This window comes from Brachypodium distachyon, chromosome 4 (assembly GCF_000005505.3).
Source record: "Brachypodium distachyon strain Bd21 chromosome 4, Brachypodium_distachyon_v3.0, whole genome shotgun sequence".
In the NCBI taxonomy this organism is placed as follows: Eukaryota; Viridiplantae; Streptophyta; class Magnoliopsida; order Poales; family Poaceae; genus Brachypodium; species Brachypodium distachyon.
Window position 1 is genome coordinate 32,621,505 of NC_016134.3, and position 20,742 is coordinate 32,642,246.

At 44.1% G+C, this 20,742-nt stretch overlaps 3 protein-coding genes and 1 pseudogene across 6 annotated transcripts; 1 reads left to right on the forward strand and 3 right to left on the reverse strand.

The window, feature by feature from the left end:
- Positions 1-187: 187 nt before the first annotated feature.
- LOC100823804 lies at positions 188-1,824 on the reverse strand (annotated as a pseudogene).
- Positions 1,825-1,900: 76 nt separating this feature from the next.
- On the reverse strand, positions 1,901-6,343 carry LOC100837929 (glucose-1-phosphate adenylyltransferase small subunit 1, chloroplastic/amyloplastic). 3 transcript variants are annotated; one of them, XM_024455199.1, is made up of 10 exons: positions 5,937-6,343; positions 4,984-5,280; positions 4,234-4,503; positions 3,930-4,109; positions 3,539-3,642; positions 3,327-3,438; positions 3,077-3,175; positions 2,881-3,000; positions 2,414-2,477; positions 1,901-2,217 (listed from the first exon to the last, which is right to left on the reverse strand). In XM_024455199.1, the coding sequence occupies exons 1-10, from the start codon at positions 6,162-6,164 to the stop codon at positions 2,213-2,215; spliced, it is 1,479 nt and encodes a 492-aa protein (XP_024310967.1). In that variant the 5' UTR covers positions 6,165-6,343; the 3' UTR covers positions 1,901-2,212. The 3 variants fall into 3 exon arrangements, with proteins under 3 accessions (XP_024310967.1, XP_010238035.1, XP_010238036.1); XM_010239733.3 differs by having other exon boundaries at positions 2,342-2,477; positions 5,937-6,342; XM_010239734.3 differs by having other exon boundaries at positions 2,333-2,477; positions 5,937-6,342.
- A 2,650-nt stretch (positions 6,344-8,993) lies between these two features.
- LOC100838230 (THO complex subunit 3) lies at positions 8,994-15,673 on the forward strand. 2 transcript variants are annotated; one of them, XM_010239735.3, is made up of 11 exons: positions 8,994-9,207; positions 10,061-10,156; positions 10,870-10,999; positions 11,277-11,386; positions 12,093-12,161; positions 12,379-12,436; positions 12,554-12,653; positions 14,072-14,158; positions 14,405-14,483; positions 14,576-14,708; positions 15,240-15,673. In XM_010239735.3, the coding sequence occupies exons 1-11, from the start codon at positions 9,097-9,099 to the stop codon at positions 15,272-15,274; spliced, it is 1,008 nt and encodes a 335-aa protein (XP_010238037.1). In that variant the 5' UTR covers positions 8,994-9,096; the 3' UTR covers positions 15,275-15,673. The 2 variants fall into 2 exon arrangements, with proteins under 2 accessions (XP_010238037.1, XP_003577956.1); XM_003577908.4 differs by having other exon boundaries at positions 8,999-9,207; positions 11,277-11,365.
- Positions 15,674-15,919: 246 nt separating this feature from the next.
- LOC100824115 lies at positions 15,920-20,284 on the reverse strand. The gene is made up of 3 exons (XM_003576344.4): positions 20,015-20,284; positions 18,738-18,830; positions 15,920-17,584 (listed from the first exon to the last, which is right to left on the reverse strand). The coding sequence occupies exons 1-3, from the start codon at positions 20,267-20,269 to the stop codon at positions 16,232-16,234; spliced, it is 1,701 nt and encodes a 566-aa protein (XP_003576392.1). The 5' UTR covers positions 20,270-20,284; the 3' UTR covers positions 15,920-16,231.
- Between the last annotated feature and the right edge of the window lie 458 nt (positions 20,285-20,742).

A 20,742-nucleotide genomic window follows, 5' to 3' on the forward strand; every position in this document is an offset into this window, starting at 1 on the left:
AAGGAATTCTTCACTGGATATGATACGATTAAAAAGTAATCCCTCTGTTCCTAAAGGTAGCAAGTTCTAGATTGTGTTTTTCGTCAAATGTTTAAATTTGACAATTTATTAAAGACTATATATATATATATATATCAACATAGCAATATTAAATACGTAAATTATGAAGAAAAAAAATAACGACGGATTTAATAAAACTAACTCTTAAATTTGATATCACATTTAGAACCAGAGTAGCACCACGTGTCCTACATGGCTAAGTATAGCGCGGGCACAAACACACGGGGCAATATACTCCTGGGCAGTGTAAAGCCTAAACGGAACACCGGTAATTAATGCTACGAATCTAAGCTACTCCGAGTTCTTCACAATAGTGTTGTCACTGTCGTTGCCCATCTCAATGTCTGCATGCTGGGCATCGTCGTCGGTGACGAAGCGTCTCCAGTACCAGTGCTCCGTCCACACGTTGGCCATGTCCTCCATGGGCACTCCTTGGTCTCCGGCACGAAGAGCGCGACGAAGAGCGTCATGACGGCGACCCAAGCGGCGAAGAAGAAGAAGAGCATGAACTTGAGGCGGCAGAGCATGGGCAGGAACGCCTGCGCGACTGCGAACGTCGTGAACATGTTGACAGCCACGGTGATGCTCTGCCCCGCGGGCCGAACCTCGAGCGGCATCACCTCGCTGGGCACCAACCACCCCAAGGGCCCCCACGACCAGGCGAACCCCGCCACGTCGCCACCACCGCCGCCGCGTACCCCGCCGGGATCTCCGCCACGCCGCTCCACCCGAGCTTGGCGCCTATGAGCGCCCCCACCGCCACCAGGCTGACAAACATCTGCGCCCCGCCCCACCCTGTCCACCGTGAACACCGAGACCAGCGCCGCCAGGTTCACCACGGCCGCGATCACCGCCGACATGAGCGACACGCTGCCGCCGAACCCGAGCGTCTTGAACAGCAACGGCGCGTAGACCATGATGACGCTGATGCCCGTGAGCTGCTGCAGCAGCGGGATGAAGACCGCCATGGCCAGCTGCGGCCTGTACTGCCTTCGCAGGATGTCACGCCAGGGGCTCTTCACGGCCCTGGACGCCTCGCTCGCCGCCGACAGGTCGCGGTATTCTTCTTCCACGTCCTCTGTGCCCCGCACGCGCCGGAGCATCTCCCTGGCCTCGTCGGCCTTGCCGCGCTCCAGGAGCGAGTTGGGCGTGTCCGGGAGGAAGAAGGAGCCGACCGTGATGATTCCCGCGGGGACGGCGGCGAGCGCGAGGCTGAGCCTCCAGCCCCATCCGCCGGCGATCTTGTCGGTGCCATAGTTGATGAGGTTGGCGGCGAGGATGCCGAAGGTGATCATGAGCTGGAAGCCGTTGTTGAGCATGCCGCGCATCCTCGCGGGCGCCATCTCCGACAGGTACACGGGCACGCTCTGGTTGGCACAGCCCACGCCGACGCTCAGCAGCACGCGGCCCAGGATCAGCATCGCCACGTTCTGCGCCGCGCCGTTGAGCGTGCATCCGGCCAGGAAGGTGACCCCGCCCACGAACATGGACCACTTGCGGCCGGCCACGCGGGTCACGGACGCGGCGCAGACCGAGGACACGAGCGCCGCCAGGTAGAGCGAGGAGGTGAACATGGTCAGGATCTGGCTGTTGAACTTGCAGTACTGGTTGCTGCTGCTGCTTCCGGTACACCGACGGGAAGAAGTTGCTGAGGAAGGGGTCCATGGACGTCACCCCGCCGGTGATGCCGATGTCGTAACCGAATATGAGCCCGCCCGTGGCCGCCACAAGGCACGCCATCAACACGAACAGCGTAGGCCAGCACTGCTATGGATTTGCCAGATACTGAGCATGCATAGGCCAGTAGGAAACCGAGCACGCGTGTTCCATAAAATCCGCATTACCCCCTTTCAATGAACAGAGCACGCATAAGAGATGGGAAATCAACGCGCTAGATGTCCAAGCCTTGCCTGACGACCAATCAAAAGGAAAATGATCTTAACATCATTCCAGATGCAGTTTTCAGACTCAACAGCATCTCTACACCATCTAGTGCTAGTTATAACAGGGGGAAATGGTGCCTCGAGTGGTGACACCGTTCTATTATTTTCACCAATGACATCTCCTCGAGAACAAGTCGATGCAGAGCAGATCTTCATCAACTTGCAGCATGGGAAGATAACTATGGATGCATTGGAGGTCACCATGCAAATCAACCTACAGTGTGGAGACGCATCAAGATCAATTGAAATAGCACTAAAGATTTTTGGTAAAATAATGAGAGAGAGAGAGAATAAAGAACGAGAAATTTTATTTGTGCGAGAGATAAAACATTATATACATGGTAGCGACGATTGCCTCTATATGACTGTCCCACTAGGAATCAAGGCATCCTTAATCACAGTGACAATACCACTTTTGATAAAGTAGCCATCAGTCTCCCTTGAAGCTTCTTGGACACCATCAACGTTGATTATCTGTAAGAGCAACAGAACGTTTAGGAATTATACCATTACTTGCCTACTTGGCACAACAAACACGTTGCATATTGTTTTGGTTAGTTGTTCAGTATCATCTCGAGAAAAATGTCTTTTCAAAGCAAGTTTGCCTGCTTTTTATATATATCCATCTGGCAGAATATCGTATTTGTATTTGGTAATGATAAAGGGCTCGAAATCAGTGCTGAAGGGAAAATACTTGCACACATGCGACTTTCACCCACAAAATGTAAATGGCCAAAGAAAAATATAATCATGTTCAAATGGAGATGCCTACGCTGCCTCTTCTTTTCACCCCAAAGTAATGAATAGTTTGATCGGAGAATACGTAAAATATGGTCTGGTCTCTGGTGGACAGGAGGTAGAGATATATATGAAATACCTTGACATTTTCTCCAATACGAGCATTCTTGTCAATTATTGCTTTTCTGATGTGTGCATTTTTTCCAATACCGATGGGAATGCCGCCAGCTTCAGAAAGGACTTTCTTGTCATTTTCAGTCTGCACAACAAAAGCTCAGCATGTTCTCAAGATGCTTCTTGGCACTATGTTAAACTTCTGTTTAACTATATTTCACCTCATAATAGTCTGCACCCATTAGGAGGGAATCCTCAATAACTGCGCCCTCTGATATGCAGGAACGGAGCCCAACAACAGAATGGTTGATTGTGCAATGCTAACCAAAAGGAGAAAAACAAGTACAAAATATTGAATTCAGGAAGCCCACGGATTGAATCAAGAGTAGGCTTAAGAGATGTACATCTTGTTAAACATGACAAAAGGCAACACCATGAATCCATGATAAGACGATGGAAAAGGCAACTTACTTTTATAACGCAACCTTCACCAATAACACTGTCTGTCACATCAGCGTCAAGAACCTTTGAAGGAGGCAAGTATCGAGATTGTGTGTAAATCGGAGCAGAACGGTCATAGAAGCTGCATACATGATTTTTTTTTACCAAAAAAGTGTAATAGGTATCGAGTCCAGCAAAATGCACCTCTGCTAACTGTTACTGTAGAAATTTGTTAGTACTACCTGAAATCTGGTACTGGCTTCTTGGTTATTCCCAAGTTTGCATTGTAAAATGCCTCAATAGTCCCAATATCTTCCCAGTAACCATCATATAGGTACGCTTGTACCTGCCAAACACAGTAGCAGGATAAGCAAACAAATGTATCGAATACGAGTACAGGAAACCAAGAGAAGTAAACTAGAAAGGAAAGTACAAAAGTAAAATCTCTTAATGATGTAACTTTACTTTATGATGAAGTGAATATTTAATTTATGTTCGTAAAAGCTAACTACTGTTTTTCCTTCTGTGTTCAGTATAAAATTGTGAGAGTATTTCCCCTTATTTCGCAAAATAGAAGTTATAGCAGTGACTGATATAATAGGGATAACAGGCACTATACTTTTCATAGCATACCCTCATTCCAATTTGTGTTGCACCAGGAATAACCTCACTCCCAAAGTCATTTGCTGAAGGAAATTTTTCACGGAGAAGCTGAAGCATCGCATCTTTGCTGAAAACATAGATTCCCATGCTAGCAATATAAGGCAATTCCTTGGCCCTCTCAGAATCAAGGCCCAGTATGGTGGTGTCAACCTGCAAGATTAAAACAAGAATAAATTAACTGAAAAGGACTAACTGGAGAAGCATAAATCCTTTCAACTGCCTAGGGGGATGTCTCAAAATTAAGATCAGGGAAAAATGTCCCTCATGTGCATACCATCATTGATTTCAACTTCTCTCCTTTTGGTTTTTCTGCAAACTCAACTATCCTCCCTTCATCATCAATCTTCATAAGGCCAAATGCAGTTGCACGTTGTTCATCCATTGGCAGGGCAGCCACAGTTATATCAGCATCTGTTTCTCTATGTGCTTGAATGAACTTTTGGTAGTCCATACGGTAAAGGTGATCTCCAGCCAGAATAAGGAACTCCATAACATTGTGTTCCTCAAATAGCCACAAGTATTGCCGCACAGCATCTGCAGTACCCTGATTTGGAAAGAAGCAAAAGAAATCAAAACAATTCTGAAGTGGCTTGGGAATATCAACATAGAAAGAACATAACACGTCAGAGGATAACATGAGAGCGGGTATGCAGCATCATTGCGAACTTCATTGTCCAATTCCAGTGAAATTACCAGACTTTCCAAGCTCATGAACATTCCTAACATGTTTCTAAAAGATAAAATTACATACATTAGATGTCAAGTATTCCACGTGACATGATTACAATAGGGTGCAAAGTGCGAATAACGCACAAATTCATTTTAATTAACTGATACGTCCATATCAATTAGTTGTCCCCTATTGTTTGTGTACCAAGTGTTATCTATACATCTTTGAAACTGTATTTGCTTTTCATTCAAAGTTCAAAATTTATGACCTGCTTGGTACAAAATTTGAGCTCTTCTTGTGTCAACATGAACTGATATTTTGAGATTGATAGATCAAATAAATCGGCCAACGTACCTGAAACCAGTTAGGATTCTCTGGACTCTGCTGTGCAGCAAGAACTTCGACGAAGCCATCATTCTTGTACCCACCAATGTTGTTTCCATAGGCCCTGGAGAGGTGGCGGTTGAGGGAGGCAGAGTTGAACTGTGTGAGGACATAGATCTTGGACACGTTGCTGTTCAGGCAGTTGCTGACAGGGATATCTATGAGCCTGTAGTTGGCACCCAGCGGCACCGCGGGCTTCGCCCTTTTCTTCGTCAGTGGATACAGCCTCGTCCCTGCGCCACCCCCAAGGATGATCCCAAGAACACTCTGCAGGAATAAAAATGGATCATTTAACTGAATGTGTTATGTCAAAATTCTGCAAAAAAGATTCCAAACGTTAGCTGGCTAGGTACAGAGATGAACTGCTCTGGCACCCCGGGTTCTATACTTGTGCAAAATTAGCAGTACATTCTTCAGATCTTGAGCCAACTAGCTTACTGATTTGATGCAAGGCAAGGACCATGATAGATCCTCGACCAATTAATTATATGTAAGCCTCCCACCAACTAGTAGCAGTATCATGGTTAAAGTATGTCTTCCCACACTCCGTTGGTCATGGCGTAAACCCGGCCAACGCATGCAACAGCCGACAGAACCATCGGGAGATCGACATAAAAACTCAGTAAAAACGGAAATCGATCACCTTCCGGTCAACGAAACAGCGCAAGAAGAACACAACACGTTTGCTCATCCAAATGCACCAATAAATAAATATAAATGGCGCCGCATCGAAAAAAAAATCACAGTTCGGAATCATCAAAATAAAAGTCTCCACCCTTTTCACGTAATAATTACTCTAATCACGAAAAAGGACACCTAAAAGCCGCATCAAGTCAAGTGCAAAGAAGATGCATGGAAGGGAGGAACCCCAATGCCGGCCCCATTTTTTATCGGCGGGGCCGGGGGGCGGCGAGATCGCGCACCGTGCTGGCGTCCGGATCGAGGCACGTCTGCGAGCTCCGCGAGTCGGACACGGCCCGGGGCGAGAACAGAGGCGGCCTCCCAGTCCCCGCCGCGGCCCGCAGCCGCCGCCCGCAGGTCGCATGGCGGCGGCGACATGGCAGGCCCTGGTCCGAAGGGAATGCAGCGGGTGCCGGCGCCAGGATCGGGGCCCTGTAGGTGGCAGCCGCCACGCCCGTCGCCGTCGCCATCGCGCTGAAGGAGCAGGGGGGGTGGCAGTGGCAGCGACGGTGGAGAGAGGGGGAGTGGTGGGGCCGGCAGCAGGCACTGCACTAGCCTAGTACTGCGGAGAGTGGTGGACGCTTCTTCCTTTCAGCGGCTGAGAGAATTTCCAGCTTCTTTTTCGTTTTCTGCCTGCTTTTGCTTTGGTTTGTTTTTGTCTGCATTTATAGCGAACTGGTTTTCCGTTGTCCATGTGATGCCGTGGCGCCATTGGCGTGGACGGAATGACCACAGTACCCTTGGAATTTTCGTACCGTGGGCCGCTTAAATCGACGGTTCTGCTATGCCACAGGTGGACACAGGTTTTGTCGCTTTTGTCCCCGGCTCCAGCCGTTCACCTCCTCTATCAAGCTTGGCGAGAAAAAAACAAAGTTCCCTCCGAGTCGAAACCATCTCTTCTCTAGTTCTCTCCTGCTCCCTCCGATTTTAAATTGTTGTCAAAATATTACATGTTTTTAAAAAATACATACATTTATATTTGGGCAAATTTGAGTCAAGAATTTAGAATCAGAGTGTTAGAAAACACAAAGATAGTCGTTTTTTTTCTCCTTCACATGTTTAGCCGGTGTGTACATGAAAACACCAATATGTCGATAATAGCTATAGTTTTTCATGTCTATTGGCATTCAGTAGGTCTTCGCTTGTCAAGGATAAGCGGCCGCACCGTTGGCATGGAATAAGGTATCTCCGTCCCGATCTTGTTCTGTTGAAGCTTCCTACTATCAGAAGGCGTGTGAAAGATGGAGTGGTCCTCACGGAGGCGACGGTAGCAAATGATAACGCTTTGTCGTTGAGATGATCTTTGGGCTTCGATTCCCCTGGAGTTCGTCTGTCATGCCTGAAAAGTTGTGGTTAAGTGAACAAAATCCCAACGGTTATGTTTTACTGTACACATGTTCGAAAGATAGGTTTTTTTATGGGCGTGGTTATATCTAAGTCGACTGATTTTTAAGCAAAAGGTTTAAATCTAAGTTGACGAATCATAACCGTTGAATTAGTATGTTGATCTTATCTTACCTTTCTTTTTCATCGTCCATTTCGAATTTTAAAGCACAAATCATATCCAACGGCTGAGGGATCAACTTGTCTCTAATTAAAAATCTGGCAACTTATAGCATCTCCACTCAGCCCCCCTAAAGGCCCCCTAAAAGCCATATGGGGGGAGCCGGCACCGAAAAACCCACCCAGGCGGCCCCCTAAATCCAAAAAGAAGGAGGGCGCGACCATCAATTCATCCGGCACCCCCAGGCTGCACCCAACTCGCGGGGGGCGGGGGGTGTTATCTGGGGCGCTGGATGAAGCCAAAAAGCAAGGAAGGCCACCCCTGTCGAGGAGACAAACCAAAATTCCTTCGAAATTTTCGCCGGTCTTTCAGCTTTCCATCCCCTTCTCCCCCGCCACGCCGCCCGAGCCCGTTCGGCGAAATGTCACAAGGCGATTCCATCATGGACGACATGATAAACGACGGCTCCCACACACCGAACACCTACAACCAAGAAGAATCCGAGGCCTGTGGCGGCGAGGAGGCCAGCGAGGGATGGGGAGAGGAGACCGATGAGCCCACTGTGGCTGACCCGAAGGGGGAGAAGAAGGTGGCGGCTGAAGGGAAGAAGAAGGCCGCGGAGGAGGCCACGGACCCAAGTGGATCTCCAAAGAGGAAGAGTGCCTTGCCGAAGCTTGGATCCCTTCATCGGCGCGAATCGAAACGTTGACACTTATTGGAAGCTGGTGAAGGAGGCGCATGATGAGTGCCGGCTTGTGGATCCGGAGTTGAAGATGTTGGTCCATGATCGTAATGAGTCCGGCATGTCACACCATTGGGGTATGATCCAACAAGTGTGCAACAAATGGCATGTCATTTAAGAAGAGGTCCGTCGGTACCACCAGAGTGGCAGCAACGTCGCCGATCAAGTAAGCCAGCCTCATTACATTTTTGTTCATTGTGTCGACGTTGTGGCATGCTACATTTGCCAGCTTCTTGTAGATGGTCACCATGTTCACCGTCTTCCGAGAGGACAACGACGACGTTGAGTTCAAACTCATCCAGGTCTTTGGAAGAATTGAGATGTGTGACAAGTGGACAGAGACGCGGAATGCTCTCGTCAAGTCCAAGGATGCCTCCTATGATCCAAAAGCCGCAACATTGGCATCCTCGGAAGGCCGACCCATCGGCCACAAGAAGGCCAAGACAGCGAGAATGCCGCGCCGGCCACGAAACGCTTGTACACATGCATCGAGAAGTGCATGACCGCTGCCGCCGCAAAGAGGTAAGACCTCGCCGTCAAGAGGGAAGAGGTCACGGCCTCACGGTGAGCGACGATGATCAAGAAGTAAGACTTGGAGATCCTCAAGACGAACGTCACGATGAAGAAGAGGCGGAAAGACTTGGCGATCTTGATGTGCACGACACCGCCGGCATGGATGACGAGGTGAAGGTGTGGTATGTTGGGAAACACAAGCTCATTTTGGCCAAAGCAAGAGCTCCGTCGATCTTGAGATCACCACCGGTCGACTGCACCATCGGCGCCCGACACAGCAACACCGGCCACCTCGAAACTATCGGCATGCTCCGAATTTTACGGCGATTTGGCGTGATTTGCGGCGGCATATGAATTGACGCCAAAACTGCGCCGAACGCCAAAACCGTTTTTTGAACTCTCGAAAAAATAGAACGCTCGAATTCCTAATCACAAAATCTGGTCGCCGCGTATTCCTTTTCCGACCGCCGCCGCTTGTCCCGAGTCCACTTTTTTTTTTTCAGTTGCCCGGAGTCCACTTTCCTTCCTCTTCATTGTTCTCTGATCGCGATCTTTTGATCTCAAGCCCATCATGGCCCAAATCAAGCCCATTTAAAGTTTACTCCTCGACCAGCCGCGGCGACGGGTCTGAAGAGAGAGAATAATGGAGGGGAAAGAAGACGACAGGAAGGGCTCCGCCGCCGCCGGCAGCTCAGCGCCGGGGGCGAGATTCAAGAACCTGGTGTCCAGGGAATACTACAGCCACAAGAAGAAGGTACCTTTTTCTACGCGCCCCCCCCCCCCGCCCCCCCTGAAGAATTGCAGCGCGACAATTATTTCTCTGCTCCTAAAACCCCAAAAATCCCGGGAGAAAGAAGGCCAAAAATTTCCAATATTGCATATTTCCTTGGTGTGGATAACCCTAGCTTCACAACTTACAAGAAAAACAAGAGGATAAAGATAGGAAGTTCCAATATTTGGGTCGTCCGATTTCGTTTCTGTAGAAGTGTGGTGGCGTTCTTCTTTGGTTTCTCGCGTTAAGCGTGTAGTTTGTGATTTCGTTTGTTACATGGTGAAACAGGGAAACTTTAGAGTTAATTATTAGAGCATGCTGACAATCTAATCTTTTTTCTTAGAAATAAAGGAGAATCCTGATCATAACACTTTTTTGGTGGTTTGATTCTTTCCGATTGATAAAGAAATTTTGTGTTAACAATTTAGACACCGAGAATGAGAATCCCATTTTGAGTCAGGTGCTTATTTAGTTTTGTACTCCCTCCGATCCTAAATTGTTGTTGTTGTTTTAATACAAATTTGAACTAAAACAATGACAAGAATTTAGGACCGGAGGGAGTAGATTTTACTGGCAAAAGAGATGTAAGAGGAAAACAACATCTTTCTTGAGAAGAAGGAAATCATTGTATTGTGAGGATTTCTTGAGTGCTTTCTTGCATTCTGTTGCTTGTTTTTCTAAATCTTCCTCCTGATGATCTTCAGGAAAAACTCCTTTCTAGACTATACTTTCATGCAAAAGTCAGTTGGTTTTGTTGCCTTTTGTTCTTCCTTTATGTGGTATTTCATATCAATGCAAACTTTTGTATGATCATGGTCTTCTGTATGATTGTTAGGTGCACTCTGTAGCCTGGAACTGCATAGGAACAAAGCTTGCTTCAGGCTCAATTGATCACACTGCACGTGTCTGGAGCATTGATCCCCACGGCCATGTAACTTTCTCTCCTTGTTTTTTATTGCTACGAAAAGAAACTTGCTGGTTATGGACTCAGATAACCGTTTTTGGTCGTCATGCGCTCCAATTTTCATCTCTTATTTTATGAAGAATCTATATATATGGGAATATCTCCCATTGTATAGGATGCAAGAGTGAAGTTATGATGATAGGGGCTACAATACATGGGCAGATTTGATCATATGCCCCACCTTACTTTGCACTTTGATAATATGCCCTGCCATGTGTCACTGACATGTGGGGTCTGGATTCACCTCTCAGTGACACAAGACAGGCATATTATCATAGTGCAAACTAAAGTGGGGGCATATGAATATATAATCAAATCCCCGTTCTTGGAACTGCAAAAGTTTTACCACGCATCGTGATGTAACACCCCTGTTTGTGGGACTGTAATGTGCACAATAGGAGCACGTCGACATGTTAAAGTACTTCCTTTACGTCTGTTTTGTTCAATAGTTAACTGCTGTAACTGAGTGCATAATTCGTTTCAGTTTGCAAACATATTTTATAATTTGGAATTCTGAGAACAACTTATGCATTTGTGAATAGCTACAGTAAATTGGTTTAACCATTAAGTATGAATGTTTAGATTTTTTTTAATGGAAGGTGTAAATTCTAGACTAAATTTTACTTTGTTAGAACTTCCGAACTGCAAAACATGCTGACGAAACATTCTGTCATAAACAGTCCAAGGTTAAAGACATTGAACTGAAAGGCCACACAGATAGTGTAGATCAGTTATGCTGGGATCCAAAGCATCCTGACACAGTTGCTACTGCAGCTGCTGACAAGTCGATTCGCCTTTGGGACGCACGAAGTAAGTAATAATACACTAATGTGCTAAACTATCCGCTTTTGTTCAGCATTATGTCATTATTAATGCATTTTAGCTTTGTTTTCTTAAATTAATGAATTCAGCTCTACCATACAGGAGTTCCGATGTAACGATTTTACACAGAAAGTTATATTGTGCATAAGATGAAACATTTTTTTGTCAGTCTCTTAATGTTCTGTTATGTTGTCAGTTTACCTTCTCATAAGGTTGTATTTCTTTGTTGTGCTTTTTCCTAAAGTACTTTATGTTCTTATTCCAGGTGGGAAATGCCAAGTTGTTGAACTTAGTGGAGAAAACATCAACATCACATACAAACATGACGGGACTCACATTGCTGTTGGAAATAAGGTTTACAATAACAGAACATGGGTACATTAGATTGGAATAAATTTTTGTAACTTCTTGTATACATTAATCTGGCTTCTATGCAATTTGATGCCTTGTCTGGCAAAAGTATCATCAATTTATCTAAAGGAATGTAACAATCATTATGTTGGACATTGCCTTCATGATGCATGTGTTTTTTCATCTCATGTGTTTGTCTTAGGATATGCATATATTGATAGTGTGGCACATCTGTCTTCTTTTCTTTCTGCTCTCTGATGTATGTCCTGATAATTCTGTTAATATATGTTCAGTTTTTCTTCTTATGTTTATACCTTATGTAGGTTTGATAAAATTTAGATCTTTTCTGAGTAACTACTGTGCCACAAATCAAATTATATCATGAACATAAATATGTGACGGTATCACCATATCTGTGTTTTCAGAAAAATGCTAAATAACGGTATCATGTACCAGTATCAATGCAACATAGTTTGGTACTTACGATTTGGATATGTATGCATTTGGTGAGTGGCGAATAGATGGAAGTCTTTAGCTTTTTTTTGTTGCTACGTTTCTCAAATATGTCAAATTGTCGAGTGATGTGTAAGTACATAATAGTCATCGAAATGAAATTTAGTTTTGAGGGTAGCATGGTTCCTGAAACTGTATCCCATGTGCATTTACTATGTAAATCACTAGTTTCTTCAAATCGTCAACTGTTATAACAGCTGCTGCTAATGATGTGTAGGAGGATGAGCTGACCATAGTGGACGTTCGGAAGCTAAAACCGATTCACAAACAAAAGTTTCCTTATGAGGTACTTTCTACATGAAGTTTGGGCACTGGAAACTACATTTCTTTGTTTGTACATGTGATAAGAAATAGTGAGCCACATGTTCATATATGCTTATTTTAGACCGGAAATTATACTGACCTTTTTAAACCTTATGAATTCAATTTATTGCAGTTCTCTTTCTTCACTTTTTGTTATGTGTGTAATTGTCATCTCAAGTAATTATATCTCTTTTGCTCAGATCAATGAGATTGCATGGAATAAAACTGGAGATTTATTCTTCATCACTACTGGACTTGGTAAGATATACTAAGATACCCTTTCCTTTTAATTATTACTGTAAGCACATCAACTAAGACTAAAGATGTAATGTAAGTTGATGTGAATGCTTGCACATGGCTTTGTTGTTTATGTAGGATTTGTCGAAGTGGTTAGCTATCCTTCTCTTGATGTTGTCTGCAAACTAAATGCTCATACAGCAGGATGCTATTGCATTGCAATGGATCCCCTTGATAGGTGAGATGATTCTTTTCCTGTTCAGTTACCTCATTCATTTTGCTAAGTATCTACTTTAGTTCTCCGCTCATATTTTTCTTTTTACCAAGAAGAATTTTACTGATTTTTTTATTAGACAAAAATTATGTATAAAGAGAGTATCAACTAGAAAATACACGAATGAACTGAAGCTTGATGATCTGTTATTACTCTGGTTCTTGCTGGTCTGTTGCATTTTTTTGTTTCTCATACTACAGTTGTTCGGTTTCCTGATATTATTTGAGTTAACACTGAAGTTGCATTCTGACATTGAATATCCAGAGTTTGTACCCTATCTTCATCTTTAGATAAAATTAAATTAGTATCAATAACTCTGAAGTGATAAGGAGATGACTTTGAGGCAAATATATACCAGGAAAGTATCCTATGGCCTATGAGAACCACCGGTTTAGTGGAAGAATTGAAACCACGCCAAAGGTTGTCGAATCTGGGATCAAGGGCAGAGATGATTTCTTCTCACCCACCTAAATATCTATTTACCGAAAAAGAAGTAAATGCACTGCAAGTGGAACTTACATAGATCCCATTGCATGTCCTCCTCAGCCCAAAGCTCGATCTGAACTAGGTTTTACGCGTCTGTTGTCACTCATCCCAAGTGATTAGATTTCCTCACCCTGTCGAGCGTCCCTGCCATCTCCACATTCCTAACCTCTAGCCACCCAATTTATTTGTTTTTGTGGGCTGAATTAGTGAAATTTTCTTGAATTGTCGTGTTACAGTCACGGAATTTGGCCCTGTGGCCAGCCGGCATGCCCAAAGCAGCAGCGCTTGTGTTTATTAGGGAAACAATGGGATAGAGATGAGTCTGATTGGTAATTGAGTACTTGGATATGGCTAGTGCCCCTGAAGGATACGAGCAGCTGTAGTTGCAGCAGAATAGATAGGTGAATGTGGTGTGCATGAATAAGGAAAACCTAGGAGATTACGAAAGGTCTTGGAGTTTGAATTGTGATCTGACTTGTGGATCTAGTCAGTCGTCCTATATAAAGGACCAGCATGTAACAGTTTTAGTCAGCTAATAATCAAAAGTTTCCCAAAGCCTCAGAGCCTCTCTAGTCTAATCACGTCAGGGACCTGCACTGCTGCCGGATTGTTGAGGGCAAGTGCCCTGCCCTGGTCTTCGGACCTTTACCCTACCCAATTTAACCTGTTACATGCGGTCCCTCTTCGCGTCGCAGCAGGTGTATCGTGTTTAGGAGTTAAAAGTCGTGAAGTGGTCCTGGGCAAGTATTTGAGGCCCTAAAGTGGACTTTATTTTCTTATGATAAATGTTCTGTATACAATTCTTGGGCAATGTTGTGAATTCTTTTTCCTATCAACATATCCGGCTAGAGTATAATTGTTTTGCTGATGACACTTACGGCGTGTTTTGATATCAGGTATTTTGCTGTTGGAAGTGCAGACTCACTTGTCAGTCTTTGGAATGTGAAAGAGTTGCTATGCATTAAAACCTTCACAAAACTTGAGTAAGTTTTTTTTATCTAAATGTAAACATCTGTAGGTTGCTATCATTGAAATAACTTCAAATGTTCCATAAAAAACTTTCAGATGCTTCCATCTGCATGAACCTCAGCCAAATTGCCACTGTATTTTATGTTGAAAACAATCGTTCAAAGACTAAACTGAATATATGACAGAAATAACCGTACCTTCTAGTTTTTGGGAAGCTCAGAACTGTTTACCAATTTCCCACTTTTGTCATATTTTTCCAGGTGGCCTGTAAGAACAGTTAGCTTCAATCACACTGGAGAATTTATTGCATATGCCAGTGAAGATCCTTTCATTGACATTGTAAGGGATCACAACATAGTGTAATTTCTTTATGATTCAAGGCCAACTGTTCTGGAAAGTATAGTTATCTTTCATTTGTTTCCTTCCATCAGGCCAATATTCAGACTGGACGATCAATTCATCAGATACCATGCAAGGCAGCTATGAATAGTGTTGAATGGAACCCTAAATACAACCTCCTGGCTTATGCAGGAGACGACAAGAATAAGTACCAGGCTGATGAAGGTATGGTTTCTTCAGTCCACCCATTTTAGTTTTGTCTAATAAAGAAATGTCCAGCTTTACTTGAACTGGCTTGCTCAATGGTTTCCCAAACCACAAAGCGTCGAAAAGCCCGTTATAACATCCCAAGCATGTAGAATCATCGTCGCCACCTTTACCAGTTTGCATGGTTTAAAAAAACCTCCTTTCTTTTTCCCCTTCGCCTTCTTATTTTCTGCTGTTGCTGCTTCATCCAAATTCATGGATGAACATGAAGGGAAAAGTTAAAGTGTCACTTCCAGCATGCACGCGATACTGCCTGTGTTTATAATGCAGTGGAGGACGTTTACCCCACAAGAATATCCCTGTTTTTTACACTATTGAGAACATTTCTCCCCACCAATTTCCATAACTCAGAACAATTTCCATAAGATGCATTTGTTTGAACTCATAACAGCGTAACTTTGTAATTGCTCCATTCTTCATGTGAGAAAAGAAGGGAAGTGACATGGAAATAGAAGCAGCACTAAATTTTCACTTGATTCGGTTTTGCAGGTGTTTTCCGAATATTTGGCTTTGAAAGCACATGATCTGGTGCTGAGGAGATTGCCATCAGCAAGTTCTCTCTGTAGATTCAGTTGCTTGGCCTTCTAATGTTTGGCCGGCTTAAATGAGGTTGTTTGGTTAGAGGGGTAGAACCGGTTGCTCCATCACCCACCTCGTGCTTCATTACCGTAAAGCTAATTCCCTTAATGAGGGATGATTAGGCCATCTCACCAAGATTTAGAGAATGATCCCACCAAACATCCAACAACTGAACTGTTTTGTAACTGTTTTGTTGTATTGTATCTTATGTCACTCAAGATCTGAATGAAATATTAGGAGCGATTTTTCTTGCATTGTAATTAAATAATATTTTTATGTACTACCATTAGATGCACATGTGACCAATTTAATTCTGTAATTCTTATATGATCTTTTTAGATGCACTGGTGCCACATTCAGAATCATTTGCTCATTCATAAAAGCAAATACGCAGTTTTCTGCAGTTGCACAATACAGAAGCCTTATTTATTTTCACTATTAACCAGGCGGTTTAATATTTTTAAGTGAATGCTACTTCTCCTAAAATAGAATAGAAACTGTATTAACCGAACCAAAAACCGCACACTCTGACTCCTCTGAGCCAAGATGGCATACCATTAGATAATGAATTACAAACAATGCAAGATCCATGGCTTCTGAAGAATGGCAAGTCACTTCTTGACATGGATAATCTTTCGTTCTGGAGCTTCTGTTCACATTTTGATTTGATTCAGACAAACACATTTGGGAACAGCATAAAAGCTTTGCACACATATGAATGAATAGCATGAACTCAGATCCACAACAAAAGCCATGAAAAAGAATAGCAAACGCTGCCCTGAGATGCTTTGCTTGCAGGAATGTTAAAAATAAAAAATGAACCAACAAGAATCATATTTTGCCGAACTGGTAACCAGACTTGTTCAGCTGATCATCAAGGCCCTCCATCATCTCTTAGTTACTCAGGCTCTGTACACATTGAAATGCTTCGCCCATCGTCGCGCCATGAACGGGTCAAGGTGGTCCCAATTCTCGGCGCAGCAGCTACTCCTCCTCTCGCCACTGATACTCGGCCCCATGTCTCCAACCCCATGGTAGCGGTTGTCGCCTTTCTCTTCGAACCCAACAGCAACTTCACCTGTCCTTGGTTGCTCCTCTCTTCCACCCTCCAGGTAGCTGTAACCAACCAGTACGAAGCCACATTCAGACACTAGGTCAAGTGGGATCCTTCTCTCCTCACCACCCCTCAGCTCCCCTAGCCTCACCACTCCACCATGCTCCCCTATCCTTAGCTGGGTGTCGCCTATGACGCCGCCAAGCAGCCGTGCTAGGAGTTCCTCAAATTCATGCATGACGAAGCTATTCTGCACCCCGAAACCGAGCCCCACGTGGAACTGATGAACCGGGATGCTTGAAGTGTTCATGTCTACCCCAACATAACCACGGATTGGATTGTCAGAGAGGTGAAGGATGCATTTGCTTGGATTCTGGTGTGCCCGGTCCTCTAGTATCTTCAGACCCTTCTGCAAAGCCCCTACTGGATCAGTTCCACCGACAGCACACAGATGTTCAATGACCTGCAATGCCATTCGTTTTCCATGGGAGGACATCCGGCGCAAGGGAAAGGCACGGGTTGCAGTAGTTGCATTACTGACGATGGCTAACCGGTCAATTGCCCGCATAGAGAAGACAACAAGTGCCACTGCCTGCTTCAGCAGCCTCAGATGTGGCCCATTAGGGCTCACAACCAAGACCAAGTCCATGGCTGGTTGTGGAGCTAGACTGACCGAGAGGTAAGCACGCCTTTGCGCACTTGGCGAAGCAACCTGTGTTGGTGAAAGCATGGAGGAGCTGCTGTACTGGCAGTGTTGTTGTAGTGGCATCATCCGTCCACAGGGGTAATGTCCGAGAACATGGTGGTGAGCTACCACTGGAGACGGGATAAGGGCAAAGCGAAGGCATGGGTCCACATGCTCGGTCAGAGTGTAAGGTTCAACAGGGTCATCATCGTTGTAGCGGGTAGCACGGATGGAAGACCTTCTGTTGACACGAGATGTCGCAATGTTGTCATCAAGGATGCGAAGGATTGGATCAGATTGGTTGTGCAGCAATGGTGGCACCTTCAGATCACGCGGCAGCTGAGACCACTGTGCACGGCAGATAGGGCATGTAACATTACCATGCCGGATGTTGGAAGCAATACACAAGAAGTGGAAAGAGTGGGAGCATTGGGCTGTGAAGATCGCTGGCCTGTCACCGTTGTGAATATCATTGCTGCTGGTGCTTAGGGTCTCCAGGCATATTGCACAGAAGTTCTGCATAGGAATGTATATTATTAAATAATGCATGGGATCAAAATAAATGTGAGAACATATTAGGAAGTTAAAAAAAAGATAGACCATACTGGAAACAAAAACTGCACTCCATATAAATAGCAATAAAGAATCACTAAAGCTTGAATTTAACGGAATCAAAACTATGGAAACAATTCGCTTGGAAACAAGTCATGAGCTGACTGTGGTGTTGTATACGAAGGCAGAATGTGTGCTCAAGCCCCACAGGGAGCTGACTGTGGGTGTTGTATACGATGTAGATGAGCTGGCGAGGCCTAAAAGGCTCCTATCCTGTCTAGCTTTACTGTCACTAATTCAACTGAGACAAAACTAGTAACAATGGACAAGAATACATTTACTCCCTTTGGCTCGAAGCCAGTTAACAACCATATATTGGGCTGTTATGAGATGTTGAACCTGATAGCAAAAATTATTTATTGGTGATTAATGTTGAAAATTAGCATCAGCAGTGTCATATTTTCCAACCAAGGCACCAGGCGTGGTGATACCAAGAGCTAAAAGTTGTCTAGACCATTATGATTTGAAAGATGAAAAATATTGTTCAGTTCTCAAGTATCTAAATCCTCAAAATTATCACCTTCTAGTTCTAAAATCTTTCGTTCTCAAAAGGAGAAAACAGCTTATCCCAATGAAGATTGTATATACGAGGAATGAGCGGAACTAGAGTGAAGTGATCCCCGTAATGTCAAGATTTAAGGTTACAATCCCATCTCTTACAACAATTTCCAATTTTACCCTGTCTCTTGACTACTCACTCCGTCCCATCATTCTTGTCTCAAATTTGCCCAAATATGGATGTATCTGTTCCTAAAAAGCGTCTAGATACATGTAATATTTCGACAAGAATTATGGAACGGAGGGAGTAGTTTACTCTTTGCTATCTCATTTTGTTGCCACCTGATAGTAGGTAAGCATGTTTCGGATCTCTTCACAAGTTAATTAGTAGAGACATCTAACAATAACTACAGTTTGTTAGTGAAAGCAACACCCTTTATTAAAATAAAGCTCTATTATCGATGAAGGAAATTAAGAACAGGGCTGGTGGTCCAAATGGAACATGAAAAGAAGAAAAATGAAAAAAAGACGATGTAAGTGGGCATAGAGCTGGTTGTACCTTGTCAGCCAATCTAGTGCTGGTCGGCTCCTCCAGCTTTTCCTGGTCTTCATCACTGCTGTCTGCAGGCGTATTCACTGCTGAGCATGAGATCTGCACACACATTACAAATTTCAATCTTGTTAACGAATTGCTAATTTGTTTGCAGTAGAACTACAAGCAAGACATTGTTTTGATTTTAAGAACAAAGATAAAAAAAAAATACAAGGTAAGCCTGCATGTATCGGATTTACATATCAATAATATTTAATATGCACACAAATATAAAAATGCCGGATAAAAAAAATAGACGCACAGTCACCAACTCACGATATACTAGTCTTATTATGCAGTACAGTGCTGAAACAGGATAAATACACCAGGAAGTGGATAAAAATGTAGAGATAATTAACCAGTACCAAGAAAACACAATGTTGGCAGAAGAGAGAAACATGGGTGCCCATTACTCTAGAAAAGGTAAAAAAGAGAGAGGCAAAAGACAAAGTGCAGGGCAGCAACCATCAACGAACTTAAGAGAATGGATGGCCGTCATGGAAGAACTGAAACAAAATGGCCATACGCCCATACCCATACAGTAAAGAAAAAAATTCAGATTTTTTTTTCAGTTTTAAACTTGAGTGAATGTCTAGATCCAAAGTAATTTATTTTTGGTGGGGAGTAAGGAGCAGAATAATGGTACATCTCCCTGCAAAAAAATAATAATAATGGTACATCTAGAGTATATATTTTTTCCGCAAGATGCTAGTAACACACAGATGGAATGTGAGAGTGCTAGAATAATCATTTCCATAAATGAAGGAACAGTACCCAGAAACAAAGGTTACCACGCAGTACTGTTGAAAAAGGAAGAAGAGAAGGCAAGAGGAGTGCTCAACTTGGTTAAAGAACTTTAAAATGTAGAAACTCAATTGATTTCTTTTTCTACGAGAAGGTCACCAAAACAAACTAGGAAGCAATGCATACCGTCCTGTTTGGGGAAAAAAGGGGCAAAAAACCAAACCAGTAGATAGACAGGGACAGCATTCTAGAACCCAAGATCAAGAAAGGAACACGAAACCACCTGCTTACTGACGAGAGATAGAGGGAAGAAGACGAATAAGAAGCCGAAAGCCCCTTAAAAAGATGTCACAAACCGACGCATAGATGGCTAAAAACCAAAACTTATCTAACCCCAGAGGAAAGGGAAAAGGAGGCTCTGCTCTGTTCTTGGACATGAAACAACTAGGAACTGAAGAAACAGAGCATCTCTGAGAGAGAGATAGGGATAGAGACTATACAGTCTTGGGAGGCGGCGGGGAGGGAGAGGCGGCGTGGGAGGAGAAGAAGGAGGCGCAGGAGAGGCCGATCCGCTTGGCCGCCGCCCTCCGCCACCTCGCGAGCGTCCCTTCGCCGCCGCATCCCCCCGCCAGCGGCGCCATTGCTCGCTCCTCGCCCTCAGCTACAGGACAGCACCATAGGCCCCCGTTTCCTGCTGTCCTAGGTGGTGGTGTAAACGCTCCTGCTTGGTTGGCTAGCTTCTGGTTTTGGTACATGAAGCAAAAGGGAACAATGCTCACAGTTGCAGTATAGACCTTGTTCTTTTTCTATTTTAGATATTAGGCCCCCAATAAAGATAAGCAAAATTAGCCCTATGCAGCTATTTCTTGGTGTGAACTCTGTTTCCCTAATTGGGTTTTCTTTTTTGCAAGCACAACATTTAAAGTGGGACCGAATTGGTCCCTTCACCTGGATATTTGTATAGGGTCCTTATGCAAAATGCAGTATTTACCATTTAGTAGGAGTGCTTTGATGCAAAGCGTCCTTGCTTGCTGAGCTGCTGCTCATCACTGTGGTCCCAGCGTTTGTGTCCCCCTTTTTCTTTGGGCACGTGGAGGACAATCTTTTCTCTTTTTTGAACACTACTAATAATAACGGCAGGAGAAGGAATGACAAAAAAAAATGCCAGTAGAAAAAAAAGGACAATTCATAAACCTGGTTGTGTGCTTGTGTCGATACTTTCTGATAA

What these genes read in the sequence shown, in the direction of transcription:
- LOC100837929 (XM_010239733.3), bottom strand. Translation starts at nt 6,164, where the DNA reads ATGGCGACGGCGACGGGCGTGGCGGCTGCCACCTACAGGGCCCCGATC. An exon ending in TCGATCCGGACGCCAGCACG is followed by an intron (nt 5,281 to 5,936) that starts GTGCGCGATCTC and finishes TTATTCCTGCAG; the next exon opens with AGTGTTCTTGGGATCATCCT. An exon ending in GTGAAGGTTGCGTTATAAAA is followed by an intron (nt 3,176 to 3,326) that starts GTAAGTTGCCTT and finishes CCTTTTGGTTAG; the next exon opens with CATTGCACAATCAACCATTC.
- LOC100838230 (XM_010239735.3), top strand. Translation starts at nt 9,097, where the DNA reads ATGGAGGGGAAAGAAGACGACAGGAAGGGCTCCGCCGCCGCCGGCAGC. An exon ending in TCGCCTTTGGGACGCACGAA is followed by an intron (nt 11,000 to 11,276) that starts GTAAGTAATAAT and finishes TTCTTATTCCAG; the next exon opens with GTGGGAAATGCCAAGTTGTT. An exon ending in AAGATCCTTTCATTGACATT is followed by an intron (nt 14,484 to 14,575) that starts GTAAGGGATCAC and finishes TCCTTCCATCAG; the next exon opens with GCCAATATTCAGACTGGACG.
- LOC100824115 (XM_003576344.4), bottom strand. Translation starts at nt 20,269, where the DNA reads ATGTACCAAAACCAGAAGCTAGCCAACCAAGCAGGAGCGTTTACACCA. An exon ending in CCCCGCCGCCTCCCAAGACT is followed by an intron (nt 18,831 to 20,014) that starts GTATAGTCTCTA and finishes ATGTGTGTGCAG; the next exon opens with ATCTCATGCTCAGCAGTGAA. An exon ending in GCACTAGATTGGCTGACAAG is followed by an intron (nt 17,585 to 18,737) that starts GTACAACCAGCT and finishes ATTCCTATGCAG; the next exon opens with AACTTCTGTGCAATATGCCT.